We start from the raw sequence: 13452 nt of genomic DNA on the forward strand, positions 1-13452 counted from the left end.
CACAGACCAATCGGTGGGCACTAGTAATATTTACATCATGATGCAAAGTAATAATTATTTAACATTTAGCCAATATACACTGGTTAATGCTGCCAAGAAGCATAACCCAGCTGGCCAGTTAAACTAAAATATATGGAAACACAAAGCAGGTGGAGACTGGCACCGAGGTCGCCCTCGCAAGAGAGGCAAACACCGTTACAGATGTATCAATTGGTTTATTTAATCTCCAGGTTAAACAGAGGATACAGCAACCTACTACCATCATTGTCCTCTGCCTGTCAACTTCCACTTGCATTAACATTTGGGTTCTTTTTTTCTCGAAGAAATCAGCCACAAGCCACAATGGGTAAGGTTTGTCTCCTCAGGTGGCATGGACAAATGCTCTCGGCCAATAACTTTTTAGCCGGAGTCGAGGGTGCAACAACGCGACGCTCTCCCGACACGGGCGACGTGACGACGTACCAGTGTGCCGCCCCCAGCCACGGACAGGGGGCTCTTGACGAGGGTGATGGTCTTGGTGACGCCTCCGATCATGGTGGTGACCACCTGCGCCTGCGGCATTACCGAGATGGTGCCGGACTTGTGCACGGTGATGATGGGCCTGCCCGAGGTCCCCGACACTGTTCCAGGTGAAGACACCTGGGCCATGGCCGACTTCAGCATGGAGGTCGCAGGAGCGTTCACCTGAAGGGAATGGCGCTATACTCAAAAATAATACTGCTCTTAAAGATATCCTGCCGCTGTTACCGCCATCAGAGGGTCGTGGGTCTATTAACGTGTTAATGGGCCCATAGTGGTGCGTAAATGAAGAAAAAAGGATGTTGAAATGGTTCGGAGCTACCGATTGATCGCGTCATTCTTTTGCAGAGCGGCATCTTTTGTTGTACTAAAGCACCGTTAATGACGACGACCAAATGAGGTGGATCATCATCTTCACTTAAGACAAAAACTAGTACAACAAAATGTTTTTTTACATCTTAGATGTGTACCTCGGATCTGTCCTGAGCTGTCACACGCGAGTTTGAGGCTTCATAAATGTGGGGTAAAAATATATTTCAAAATTATGGAAAGGTAGGTCACCATAGCATTATCTAGTAACACCAAATGATACATTAAAAAATATTGGAGTGATGTTACTTAGTGTGATAATGACACGGCAGACCGTAACGAACAAATATTCAAACTTATATGGAACAGCCTAGAAGGTCGACATCCATCTCAGGTTGTATCTTCGTTTAAACTATTGGTTAATCTGGTTTGTCTGAATAATTGAGGTGTGATTATAACAAGTGTTGATATTAATGCAAGTGCCGACTTTAAAATGGTTACCAGAAATTAACTCTTAATGCCTCTGAACTAAATTTCATGAGGACTCAAGAATGAGGCATTAATTTCCATACCAATCTCATCGCCCGCATAAAAAGCAGAAACGGCAAAGCCACGAGCACGTAATTTGTGAACCATTAATTCCGTTCACAGGCCCCAAGACATGTCATGGGCTGAACAGTCAAATAATTTGTGGCAATATACTTAATGAAGTAATTAAGCGACTGAAGTTTTATTTCTATAGGGGACAGTGTAAAGAGTTGAAAATTCGATTGTTAATCGCGTTTGTTTAGCGTTAGTGATAGTTAAATGTAAAAAAAACACATTACTAAAAGTTATCATCAATCAACATGTCCAATAATAACTGCATTCTTCCAACGCGATGTAATCTACACCCCCAGGATTTAACTGCTTCTTCCAACGCGATGTAATCTACACCCCCAGGATTTGACACGAGTCGGGAACGACCGACGTCACTCACCACCGCTTTGAGATGTGAGACACGGTCCCTTACCACAACAGTGCCGGGAGGAACTTTAATGGTGCCTGGGATGCCTGTGGATCCAGCTGCGAGTGTGGTTGTGGTGGCTGCCAACGAAGAGGCCCCTGCAGGGATCTTTTGGGTGGCGGCAGCCGCAGCAGCAAGCGCTGCCATGCCACTCATCTGTGGCGTGCCAGAAACGGTCTGAAACAAAACCACAGTGAAAACAAAAATAAAATAAATTACCAACGGTAAGAGGTAGCTTTGATTATGCGCAAGGTTGAGCTGTTGACAGTTTGTGCTTTCGTGTTGAGACGTTAGCCTGCTATATTTCATGTTATAAAGGCATTGTTAATAAAGTTGGTAAATTTGTATGTGTGTAGTGACATCAGGGATGTCACTGTATGGTGCCGGCCCGGAAGGGTCGCACCATGGGTGGCTGTGTGTAATACCAGCCCTAGCGGGGCTCGGCGAGCACTGGGATAAGTGCGGGCACCACGCACAGCGTGTGGTGGGGGCTCCCTCGAGGGGGAGGGGGTGAGTGTCAGCCCAGGGGCAGGGTTGCCCCGGGCCGTGGCACTCTGGTTGACCCCGTAGACACGTGATCCGGAATGTTCACACAGGGGGCACCAGGTGGGGGAACTGGTGGGTGATCACGTGTCCGGAGAGGGCTCTTGAGAAGGTTCGAGAGGGAACGAAAATGTTCAGGAAGGCGGGGCGGGGCCGAGGGCGGAGCGGCCCCGACCGGAGAGGGATATAAGACGGGTCCCTGAGAGTGACCGGGGTCGCTGCATTCTACAAGCTGGAAGCTCGACCCTTCGTAGCAGTAACTCGCTGTAGTCTGGCAAAGGGGCAGTTACCCCTTTGTGTTACGGTGTTACAAATAAAAGTGTTGCCTCTAAAAGGAACAATGTCTGCGATGCAGTTGGACCCACTATATTTGTATCTCAAAGATCAAGATAAAATCCAAGTTTCAGCTGTTCGTTGTTAAACCAGATCTCAAGTGCAAACGAGCATAGGGTATGAGTTTGTTTCCAATGACTGCACAAAAAATCCATTCTATTTTGTTGATGAATATTTGCATGTAATATGTATTTTGTTTAACTTATTTTGCATCGTACGTAGCCAGCCGTGCTAATTCGAGATGCGGGACTTTTTGGGTTAGGCTACGCAATAATCTGGCCAAATATCTGTCCTAAGGCCTCCACCACCCAACATAGCCAAACAAATTTAATTATCGCATGCACAAGCACTTAACACGCCAATACAAGTATTATTTATTGATGAAAATAACTTTAATCGAGCTGTCATGAATTAATTGCAGTGTGCAAACATTACAAAGTAGATTATTTATTCATAATAAACTACTATAACATTTTTAACACTTCATTTAATGTTCAATTTAACAATCCTTTCCCTCTACAGGCTCATTTATTTTATCAGTAATTATGAATAAATAATATATGAATGACTGGCAAAGATAAGTGAAAAATGTGTAAAGAAAAATCATATAATTTTTAATATTTAGTTAAAATGTGATTGGTTGTTCCTGTAATGTGTTTTCTGGGTTTTTCTGAAGATGCTTGGCAGTTTCAAGCAGAACATCGTATCCGATTGCTTAATTTGGGTGTGCGAATGTTCTTCAACTTAGTGGTTGAGTTGAAAAAGTTATTGGCGAGTTCAATGCTTGCACCTGTGACAATTTTATTTGTTTGGCGATGTCAATTGGTAAATCTCAAGTACTGTACTATATGTTACTACTGTATTATTGGTCTGGAGATATTTGGTTTTGCATTTAATTTGGCTAAATTGTCGATAATTTACAAGAATACTTTTTTACAGGCATGTAACAAGCCTACAGCAGAGCTGTAGCCAGTTGTCGCCGCTCTGAGGTTTCTAAACAGAGGACGCTTCGTCTCATGACTTTACGCCTATAGCACAACTGGAGAAAAGGGGTCCACAAAAATTTGCACTAATTTATGAGAAATTACTCAGCGATTGTTCCAAAGATGAACTCACCCCCACCGTAGGAATATAGCCTTTCCAACACTGACTCAGGGCTGTGAAAAAAAGATGCGTGCTGCCCCACCCTTACCAGAGCAAGATACCTCTGTAAGTGCTCGTAATTCAGTGAACTATCGCCCTCTAGTGGCTTAGGGGGAAATAAACTGCTGACGTACAGCAGACCTCACACTAACTACAATTACTGAAACGAATGTATGCTGGCGCTGATATAAAACACCTATCCCGCTCTCTCCATCCAGGGCATATAAACAAATGCCAATTTTTCCTTTTATACTCACAAATCCTCAACCCTGTACCATATTTGGAGTGGTGACATGGGCCACCCCATGTTATGTCAGCCATAGGGGTTATTAGATAGTACTTTACCGTGCCGTTCAGTGTGGGTTATGAAGGGGGGCCAGAAGCGGTTCAGTCACAACTTGAGTCGCTGGGGTCAAACCACTGCGTTAAGGCTGCACAAACTTCATGACTATTTATAACAATTAATTCCCCCACCACATCACACGAGTATAATTTTCATTTATGATGTATGGATTCAGTTCATATGCTGGTTGTACCTTCAAGCAATAACGTAAAGAAAAACACCACTGCATTTTGGTACAAAGCGAGATATATAAAAACTTCCCTACCCACGTAATTTGTTGTTCCTGGCGCGACGTGACAATAGAATAACAAAAAGTTAGGGATTAAGTTTGGAGTTTGTAATTTTCTGCAGCAGTGGCACATGGAGCATACAGTGACACGCACCGTGGGTAGGGCGGAAACGGTGATGCCCGGGTTGGTGGGCTTGCGTGTGACGGTGAAGATCGGAGAAGAGGATGCACCGGCTCCCTGCGTGGTCTGCACCCGCACCACGGTCGTTCCTGATGGCAGCAAAAGGCGTACACGGAGCACACGATAACAACGGTGTTAGAACTGCTCACGTGGTGTGTTTGAAACACCAAGAATGTCGTTATCAGCACATATACAATACACGTGCATGTACAGCTATTTGTCAGTCCCCCCCCCACCCCACATTGTGAGGTTTATGGGGACTATTCGTCCATTCTTCACCAAACTGGTCAATATGGATTGGTGAATGAAGGAAGCACAGACTTTGGGGGCAAATGCCTATACAGTATGTTGAACGTTTTTACATTGGACGTGGTTAACCGCGCTAGTCGAAGGTGCGGTACAGTACAACTATATACTTTGCTGTACTGCCCAGGTAAGTTTAAAACAACCTGCTATCCATGCACTATCCAGGATTAAATCTCCTTAGTTTCTGAGATCTGATGAGAGCTGGCGCATTCGGATTGGGTTTTAGGCCTCCAAGTTGCAAAACTATTAGGGTGCTTAAGATACTTGGCCAATTCGTTAATAAGTAATTTTGTGGGCGAGAATCATTTCCAAATTGGAAAAGATGCAGAACATGTGGTTTTAAGATTACAAAAATCTATAGTGAGGATGGGAAATCAGCTTGCTCTGCCATCACCTACTGACCATCACACTTTGCAGCTCTGGAGGTGGCCGTGCCCAACACAGGCATCTCTCCATAATACAGGTATTTTTTGGGTTTTTTGTGTCGTTAAGCAGCCACCACCCGACACAGCCAATTAGTAAGGTTTGTCACGTAAACAGAACATGCCAATTCATTATCAGTACAGCACACCAGTGTGTTGTAAAGCAAAACCACAACATTTACAATCTGAGTATCTTTGTATGATCCACAAACCCCACACCTGAAGCACTGGCTTACAGTATCACACCACCACACCCGATACAAGATAAATCTGGCATCCCTACCGAGACAGATATCAAACATTTACATTAACCAATTGGTCGAATGTGGAAATGTACGCTCCCAATTTTCACGGTTGGCTACGTATGGTGCGAAAGAAGTTCAACATTCATAACAGTTGACAACAAATTTGTGAAGCTGCCTATCCAACGGGAGTGAGTAGTTTAACACGTAGACTTTCGTGACCAATATCATCCATGAGGTTTTTTTTGGGTTAGATCGCGAAAATATGTCGTCAAAATCCGCCACCACATGACATAGCCAACTAGTAAGGGTTGTCACGTAAACAGAACGTGGCCAATTCGTCACGAGTACAGCACACCGGTGTGTTGGAGAGCCAAGCCACAACATTTACAATCTGAGAAGCCTTCAGGCACTGTGAGGCTTTCCAGGGCAAATTCATATTTAGAGCTGAGCTTATAAGAGTAGAATGGTTTTGATTTGTAACAGTTTGGATATTTGACCATATACATTGACAAAAGCGTTAAGAGCCAGCATTTGGTGCAGTATTACATTTCCAACTGAATTTAATCAGCATCTCACATGCTACTGATATTCCCCGTGCCTATCACGTACTTAAATTTATGTACGTGACAAGAAATCACTGCTTGCTTAACCACTCCCTCGTCAACCACTAACTGTGGTCAGCAGTAGACCACCAACCTCCCCCCCTCTCCAGGCTCCCTTCAATCCCCCCTCTGAGAGTAACTAGTCCGCCTCCCACTGGACATTCTCGGAACGACAGTAATAGTTTCAGTTACATGGCACACAAGCAAATTTCTGCATGACTTTCCAAACAATTTAGGAGGAAATTTCTGTCAATTATATTGTAATTGTGCTATTGGCATCATGACATGAGACACAAGCTTAATTCAAAACTCTCATAGCTATCAGTGCCAACACAGCCCCAGGAAATGTCAGAACTGCCGAAGTCCCCCTGATGGGTCTTTATCCACGTGTGATAAAATATTTATATACTCTAACAAGAGCGCTTATATTAAATCAATCTGATATTTGTTATTCTCAAGAGCTGAAATAAGCCAAAATGTGAAAATCAATAGCGACGAGGCTGAGACCACCAATTGGCTAACTTGGAAACACGATTTGATTACACATCGCTGAACTCTGAATTTGAATGAGTTCTCAGCATTGTCAACTCGGTGCACTATTCATATTTAACATACTACAGCAATGCAGACCAATGCGAAGACATAATGCATGTAACAATACATCGTCCCCTCCCAGAAATTCAATTAAATGTTGCAATTCATGGTCACAAATCCATAATAATAGCATAACTTTGTTAGTGTCATTTGCTAAATTTTGTTTGCTCCATTAACCTAGATAAATGCATTTAATCTGAGAACCCCTGACAGTTGCTAAAAGAGGAGAGGATCTGTCCCGGACATCAACCCTCAGATAGGATGACAAATCTATACAAATGGGTAGATGTGCACAAACCGTAAACAATTTTCACACACACACAGAAACGAGGCATGCATCCTAAGCAGCTCACATGGTACCATTACCACATCTGTACACACTGGCACATCTAAGCGACGCAGCTTTTCTCACCTTGAGCGTTGGCTGCCCCAATTCCTCCGGCCGCCGATGCGCCCAGCAGACGGATGCCTCCGGTCGTAGTCATCTGTGGCATGGGGCTAGTGGGGATGCCGGCAGCCATCAGTGGCGCCGTGGCAGCGTGCGAGGGGCTCTTGTCGCCGGCCATGGCGGCAGCAGCAGCGGCGGCTGCAGAGGCAGAGGCTTGATCCATGGCGCTGACGCCTGCAGGGGCCTGCACTGGGGTGGCGCCGGCTGGCGGCGGGATGTCATACTTCTGTAGCTGTAGGAGGTAGGCGTCAGCCGTGCTGACTGCACCCCAGCTCACCTCGAGCGAGTCCGTGCTGGCGCGCACCAGCTGCACACGACCCGGCGCCGGTGGCCTCTCTACGTTAGGAAGGTGGAACGGACAGAGCGTCATCATCATCAGCCATGGTCCATCCACTCGTGGTAGATGAAGGCCTCCATAAGCCGTCGCCAATGTGTAAACAAAACAACTGACAAAACCCCAAAATAATTATAACAGATGAAAAGAGTTTCAGGGTGTATAACTCCAGTGCCCATGGAGGGACAATGGTCTTCGTGCAAACTGAGCTCTCAATTAAGTAATGGGACCGGAAAACATTTTCATTGTTTTTAGCTACGAAGCAGTTGGAGCTTTCAAGTTATCCACGCAACTTGCAGAACCTGCTGCAATCAAGGACCAGAAATAATGCACCCCTGTCACAGATGCAAATGACTAAAAAATATATACCGACGCCTTTGACCGCAATAAATAACGCGCGCGGACGAGGATGGCAGTGACTGGCTGTGAGCAGGGAAAAGATGCGCAAGCACGTACCTGTCTCGAGGTACCACAGGTCCTTGCAGCACACCTGGTTGTTCCAGGCCTTGCGGTAGCCATCTCGGCCGCTCCAGACAAACAGGCGTGAGTTGATGGACACGGCACAGTGGCCAGCGCGCGGGCGCGGGTTGTTATCCTCAGACGTGTCAGTCGGCACTGACTGCCAGGTCATCGTTTCTGTGCGTGGCGGAGGAAAAAGTATATTTAAAGGACGCGTAATACGAGGTAATTTCTTGTGTGCAGTTGACCAGTGGAGAATGCGTCCCATTTGTAAAATATGTGCGTGCTATAACTCATGTTTGTGATTATACGATTTTTCATAACACCAAATGAAAACTCAAGCTTACATCTTTACTAATAACATGTGCATTTTCCCATGCAATGGTGAGATGATATTGTAAATTGTTGAAAGTATATAGTTAAGTCGCTTTGAGATTCTTTGGCATTTAAGAGACTAATGCACATTCATATCAATTCATGAATAGGTCTGGCTTAAGCACTGTAGCTTTGTTGGCTGCCAACAGCAAGCAAAGCTTACAATCATTATTGTAAATCAGAGCATACAAAATCAAGCATAATTTCCCCACTCACCCAGGTTTAAGCAGGCGAGGTTGCTGGTGCATTTCCATTCCTTCTCATGTGTCGCTACTTTTGCATCTTCCAACACAAGGGGCACCCATCCTCCAAATACGAACATTCTGGAATAGCAGCAAAAAAACATTATTAACTCGCACACAAATCTGGGTGCTTCTTACTTCTGTCGAACTTTGTAAAGTCATTGGGCCCTCTTGAAAACCACACCTCACCATAACAAAATTTAATTGAGTGAAATGTGAACAAGATTGAAATAAAACAGGAAGCATAGTTATGCTTTTTCAATTTAAACCTCGATTTCACGAACAAAATTAAATGCAATAGTTCCCAAAGCTTACAATGTCCTACTGGAATTATGCTAAAAAAAATAGCTTCATACCTAAGATTCCTCCAGTCTAAATAAAGTTAAAGATTTTTATTGACATATTTCGCAGCTATAAATTACGCAGGATGTTCCACCGTTACTCCTTCTCAGCAAGCGTATCCGATCCCTTTTTTCAAGGTGATAATTTAGATTGAAACCCATCTATTATGAGACCTTGATTGCAAAGAAGGCATTATGTGGATGTCATCTCACATTCAACTGCCACCGTGACAGCATGGATCGTCAATGTTGAGGATTTGCATTTTGTTCACGTGTTTCAAGTTAACATATCTGCGAGTTCACCGCGTTGGGCGTGCGCGAGTCTTACTTGGGTCCGATGACTGTGGCAGAGTGAAGACTGCGAGGGAGAGGAGCAATGCCCGACATCATTGGCTGGCTCCAGGTCATTGTGTCTGCAAGTGAGATGGACGGAGTTTATTGCAATTTAAAAAATTGACCATATTTTACCAAGCTGGTCAGTGCAGAGTGATGAAGATGGGGGCCATAGACGTGGAAGCGTTTGACAAATAAGTACCGCAATAGATTTTGCTATACTGCATGGCGTTTGTAGTCAAAATAAAAGGTAAAGATGCAGCCCTCCAATAGCCTCCCGACACAGCTTCTGATGGAGGGGCCTCCACTAGAGAGCTCGAGAGGGTTCACAAATCAAAAAAGTACACAGCTGTAGGTGAAAGAATTTGATAACCATTACAATACATTGACTACAGAACTGAACAATTCATATACAAATGAAAGAATTGGTGAATTTTGCTGTCAGACCTCAGAACGCCACCCCCGTTTCTCCACGCCGCATGCGCCAAACTCACCAACGTCGAGCGTCCACAGATCTCCGAGGCGGCACCCGCTCATGCCTCCGTAGATGACGAGCATGGGCCGACGTCCCAGCGGCTGGGTGAGTGCCGGCTGTGTCGGGGTTCCAGGGGAGGTCTCAGGGGGCTGGGGGTAGACGACAGCCGTGTGGGACTCGCGGGGGGGTGGCGGGGCACCCTGTGTCACGGGGATGTCCCAGCCCATCACCCCCGAGCCCGGCTTCAGCTCCAGCACGTACAAGTCGTTCAGATACCTGGTGACAGAGGTCAACGTCGGTTTAAGTTTGAGCGACGCGTTGACATAACCAGAAGGATCGACTACAAGTTAAAGCATAATACCCTGTTGGCTATCAACAACAAGGCAACTCCTATGACTAAATGGGAATGGGACGCAAGCGTAGGATTGATCACCCTGTCGCTGGCCGCCTTTGGGGAGGGTGTATAGTGTGAAAGGCCAAAACACCCTAGGAACCAAAGGTACACTACTGACGATGCGCTCACCAGGCTCACTGTTCATGAACTCTTGGAAGTGCTTGCACAAAGGATAGTAACATCTCATCCTGTGTTCTTGGAATCAGGTTCATATATTCTTTGACTCAAGATATGAAAACATTCAATCATGTATAAGAGGATTGTTTTATATGTAATGTTATTTATTTAGACCAGAAAGCTTCACGGATTCTCAATGTTTGGCCAATTCAACGTAAAGGAGTGTTCTGAATGTGGGATGAAACTGGTTTCCGTGGATAAACCCCGCCACCCATATGCAAGAATAACACGAACAGTCTGTGAAGAAGACCGTAAACCCATTGGCTGTGCTGCCATCTCTTGGCCAATTTACGGCACAGCAGGTTTGGGAGTTTCAAACATCTGCACGATACACCAAAACCTTGTTTACAAAAAGCCTGGCTACAGGCGTACACCACCATGCACAACTCTAAAGACGAAATTATGTCATGTGCAGAAACGGCCACATTGTGATTTTTACACTGCACTAACACCCGAGTTCAATTCCTGGCCATGGAAAACATCAGCGGTGAGCGATATCTGAATTGGTACACAACACAGTGCTAACCACGGCGCTAACCCCCCCTCCCCTTTCCAAAACCCTTCACAAACCTGCACTCACGAGCGAAGTACACTCAAACAACCCCCACGACTAACATGACATGGGGAGGAGGCCTTCACATCCAGCATTAGGATTATCAAAGCACAGTACACTATTATAATGCATACATTTTCACAACAATACAACCTCAACAGTCAAACAAGAATCCACTCGGCGTGGGCCCCGCACCTGGGAATGTTGTTCTTGGGGTCCTCGCTATCGTTGGCAAGACCCCCAAAAAGGTAACACTTGTTGCCGATGAGCGAGAAGCTGTGGCCCAGTCGGGGACACGGGGGCGGCCCGTGCTTCGGGGGTTTCGGTTTTAGGCGCTTCCATTCCCAGCGGCTCGCCTGTGGGGAGCAACAAAGAAGCCGGTTAGAATGAGAGCAAGATGCCGGCCATAGCATGGGAATCGGCGCATCCCTATACGGTCATTCTCTTTAATTCTGACCTTAGTTCACTCAGGGTCCTGGTGCACTGCATGAGGCTGGAAGGGGGAACCTTTCCAATTCAAACACAACGCTTCTTAAGTCAGCAAGGGAAGGAGTTAAAATGAAACATTTTCAATGTGTTTGATGTTTGAACTTTTAAATAAGGAGCAATGTTCAAGACAGATTGGTGCTATAACAAATATGCAGCTCCATGAATGAGCCAACAGCCTTTAAAGTTAGCTAAGCATGTAATTATAGCACTCTGGTGATGTCACTGCGATATCATACGTGTCCGCAATTTTAAAGTCTTCATCATTAAGAATCCTTCAAACCTAAATTGGACAGCCCAAGGCACACAGCGGATTTACAAGATAACAGCTTTCTTTTGTGTTGCATTGTCCTCTAATACATGTGTTGTGTGACATTTACAATAGCCCATTCTTGCAAATGTCATCGCGGGGTTTTATACAACATGCGGGACTTGAGGATAACTGTGCGACTGCTGGGTGACTTACCTGCAGCTCGTACAGGTCGTTGCTGTACTTCCCGTACTCCACCATGCCGCCGAACACAAGCAGCCGTGTGCCATCGCACACGAAGCCGTACGCTGCGCAGCCCGGTGGGATCTCGCCACGCACCGCCGGGATGAACCATTGGTTTGTTGCTGTAAACGACATACCGCGGGTGTGAATTTGACGCAAGCAACGTGGACTTATAGGGTTGCGATTCACATAGCCATATGCAAGATGACCAACGCTCACTCAACAACCTTCTAATTCCATAAATGTCACATTTAAAAATTAACTTTTAAATGTTTATACCAACCACAGCATTATGAAAAAATCTGCCGAAATTCACCAAAATATCAGAAGCTAAGCAGAGTTGACTCAAGATGAAACCAGTGTCTTTGGCTCCTGAGCAGCAACATTGTCAGTAAAAGAGGGAACTGCAGCAACATCAATTGTACTGTGCAGTACTTCAATGCTCTGATGTCGATTCTCCACGCCTTCACCAACCCGCACTGGCCATTGTGATAAGAATCGAAAATTAACCCCCATAAGCAGCACAATATGGGGAAGCCCTCTTCCAGCAATGGACTGCCAAAAGGGCCGCACATGCACACCAATTGGTAATTTGTTAAACTGAAATTAACGTGTCAAATTCATATTTCACAATACTCACATGCTTTATTTACTTCATACTATTATTTGTAGGGCTAATCAGTTAAGGCAAATGTGTACAAATTTGTGTTCCTGGATGCACAATTATATAAAAAAATATTCACGATTCCCTTCGACATTCAAAGTTTGTACAAGGACTGTACCGATTGACCTCCTTGCGTTCCTATGTATTAATCACGATTCAAGAATCAGTTCCTTTTTTGCACTTGTAGTGAATGTAGTGCCCTCTACTGGCTAGAGGGTTGTATGTCAACCAAATACTGTACGTACATAAAACCTAAACGACTAAAATAAGCAAGTCGACATACGTTTAGTGGGCATAAGAATACATTTTGAATGATTAATTGATGCAAAGTTACACACATTGGTACTAATATACGGAAGAGCTATCATCTTTAACTTCAAATGGTAACCGAGGCCAACAAATAACATTGCCAATTGACCAAAGAGTAGAGCCAGGTTTACTTTTCATTTCAAGTGGGCACCCAATTCAGTGCACAATGTAAAGAATGCATAGACAGGGTGGCCCACGTCAGGACACACGGGGTTATTTCATTTATTTTAACACTGGCATTAAAAGATTTAGTTTCAAACATTAAATCAACTAAAATAACGCTATAATTACTTAAAATATAACCCTGTGTCCTAATTTTTGGACCACCCTGTACATTAACTCACGAGCGGCTTAACAATGTCAGGCATTAAAACTTTGTTGCTGCCTACCGTCGATATGTGCTATGGCTTGATGTTCAGCGTTTTTTGGGGGCTGTTGACATGAATGACGGTGTACAAGATCAAACTATTATTCCCTAGAATTAGCCGATGTTAGGAGCTTACGTGTTTACTGTCGCCGGACCTGGTTTGTGTTGTTTCACCTCCTTACCCTTGACCTCTTTCGACTTTGTGTCTTCATGTGAATGTGATTCGC

General features: G+C 44.8%; 1 protein-coding gene across 4 annotated transcripts in view; it reads right to left on the reverse strand.

The window, feature by feature from the left end:
• The window catches only part of HCFC1 (host cell factor C1), a 36152-nt gene that overhangs the window by 19234 nt on the left and 3466 nt on the right, over positions 1 to 13452 (reverse strand). For 3 of the 4 annotated variants that reach the window (XM_061567202.1, XM_061567199.1, XM_061567201.1), the window contains exons 2-11: positions 11859 to 12007; positions 11102 to 11262; positions 9802 to 10058; positions 9303 to 9387; positions 8608 to 8714; positions 8014 to 8193; positions 7188 to 7559; positions 4580 to 4695; positions 1841 to 2011; positions 463 to 699 (exon numbers count right to left, since the gene is read on the reverse strand). In XM_061567202.1, coding sequence (XP_061423186.1) covers positions 463 to 699; positions 1841 to 2011; positions 4580 to 4695; positions 7188 to 7559; positions 8014 to 8193; positions 8608 to 8714; positions 9303 to 9387; positions 9802 to 10058; positions 11102 to 11262; positions 11859 to 12007 — 1835 coding nt within the window. The remainder of the gene's footprint in view (positions 1 to 462; positions 700 to 1840; positions 2012 to 4579; positions 4696 to 7187; positions 7560 to 8013; positions 8194 to 8607; positions 8715 to 9302; positions 9388 to 9801; positions 10059 to 11101; positions 11263 to 11858; positions 12008 to 13452) is intronic. The other variant, XM_061567200.1, reaches the window with a different exon arrangement.

This window comes from Lethenteron reissneri, chromosome 38 (assembly GCF_015708825.2).
Source record: "Lethenteron reissneri isolate LAM-NWPU_2019-01 chromosome 38, ASM1570882v1, whole genome shotgun sequence".
Classification (NCBI taxonomy): Eukaryota; Metazoa; Chordata; class Hyperoartia; order Petromyzontiformes; family Petromyzontidae; genus Lethenteron; species Lethenteron reissneri.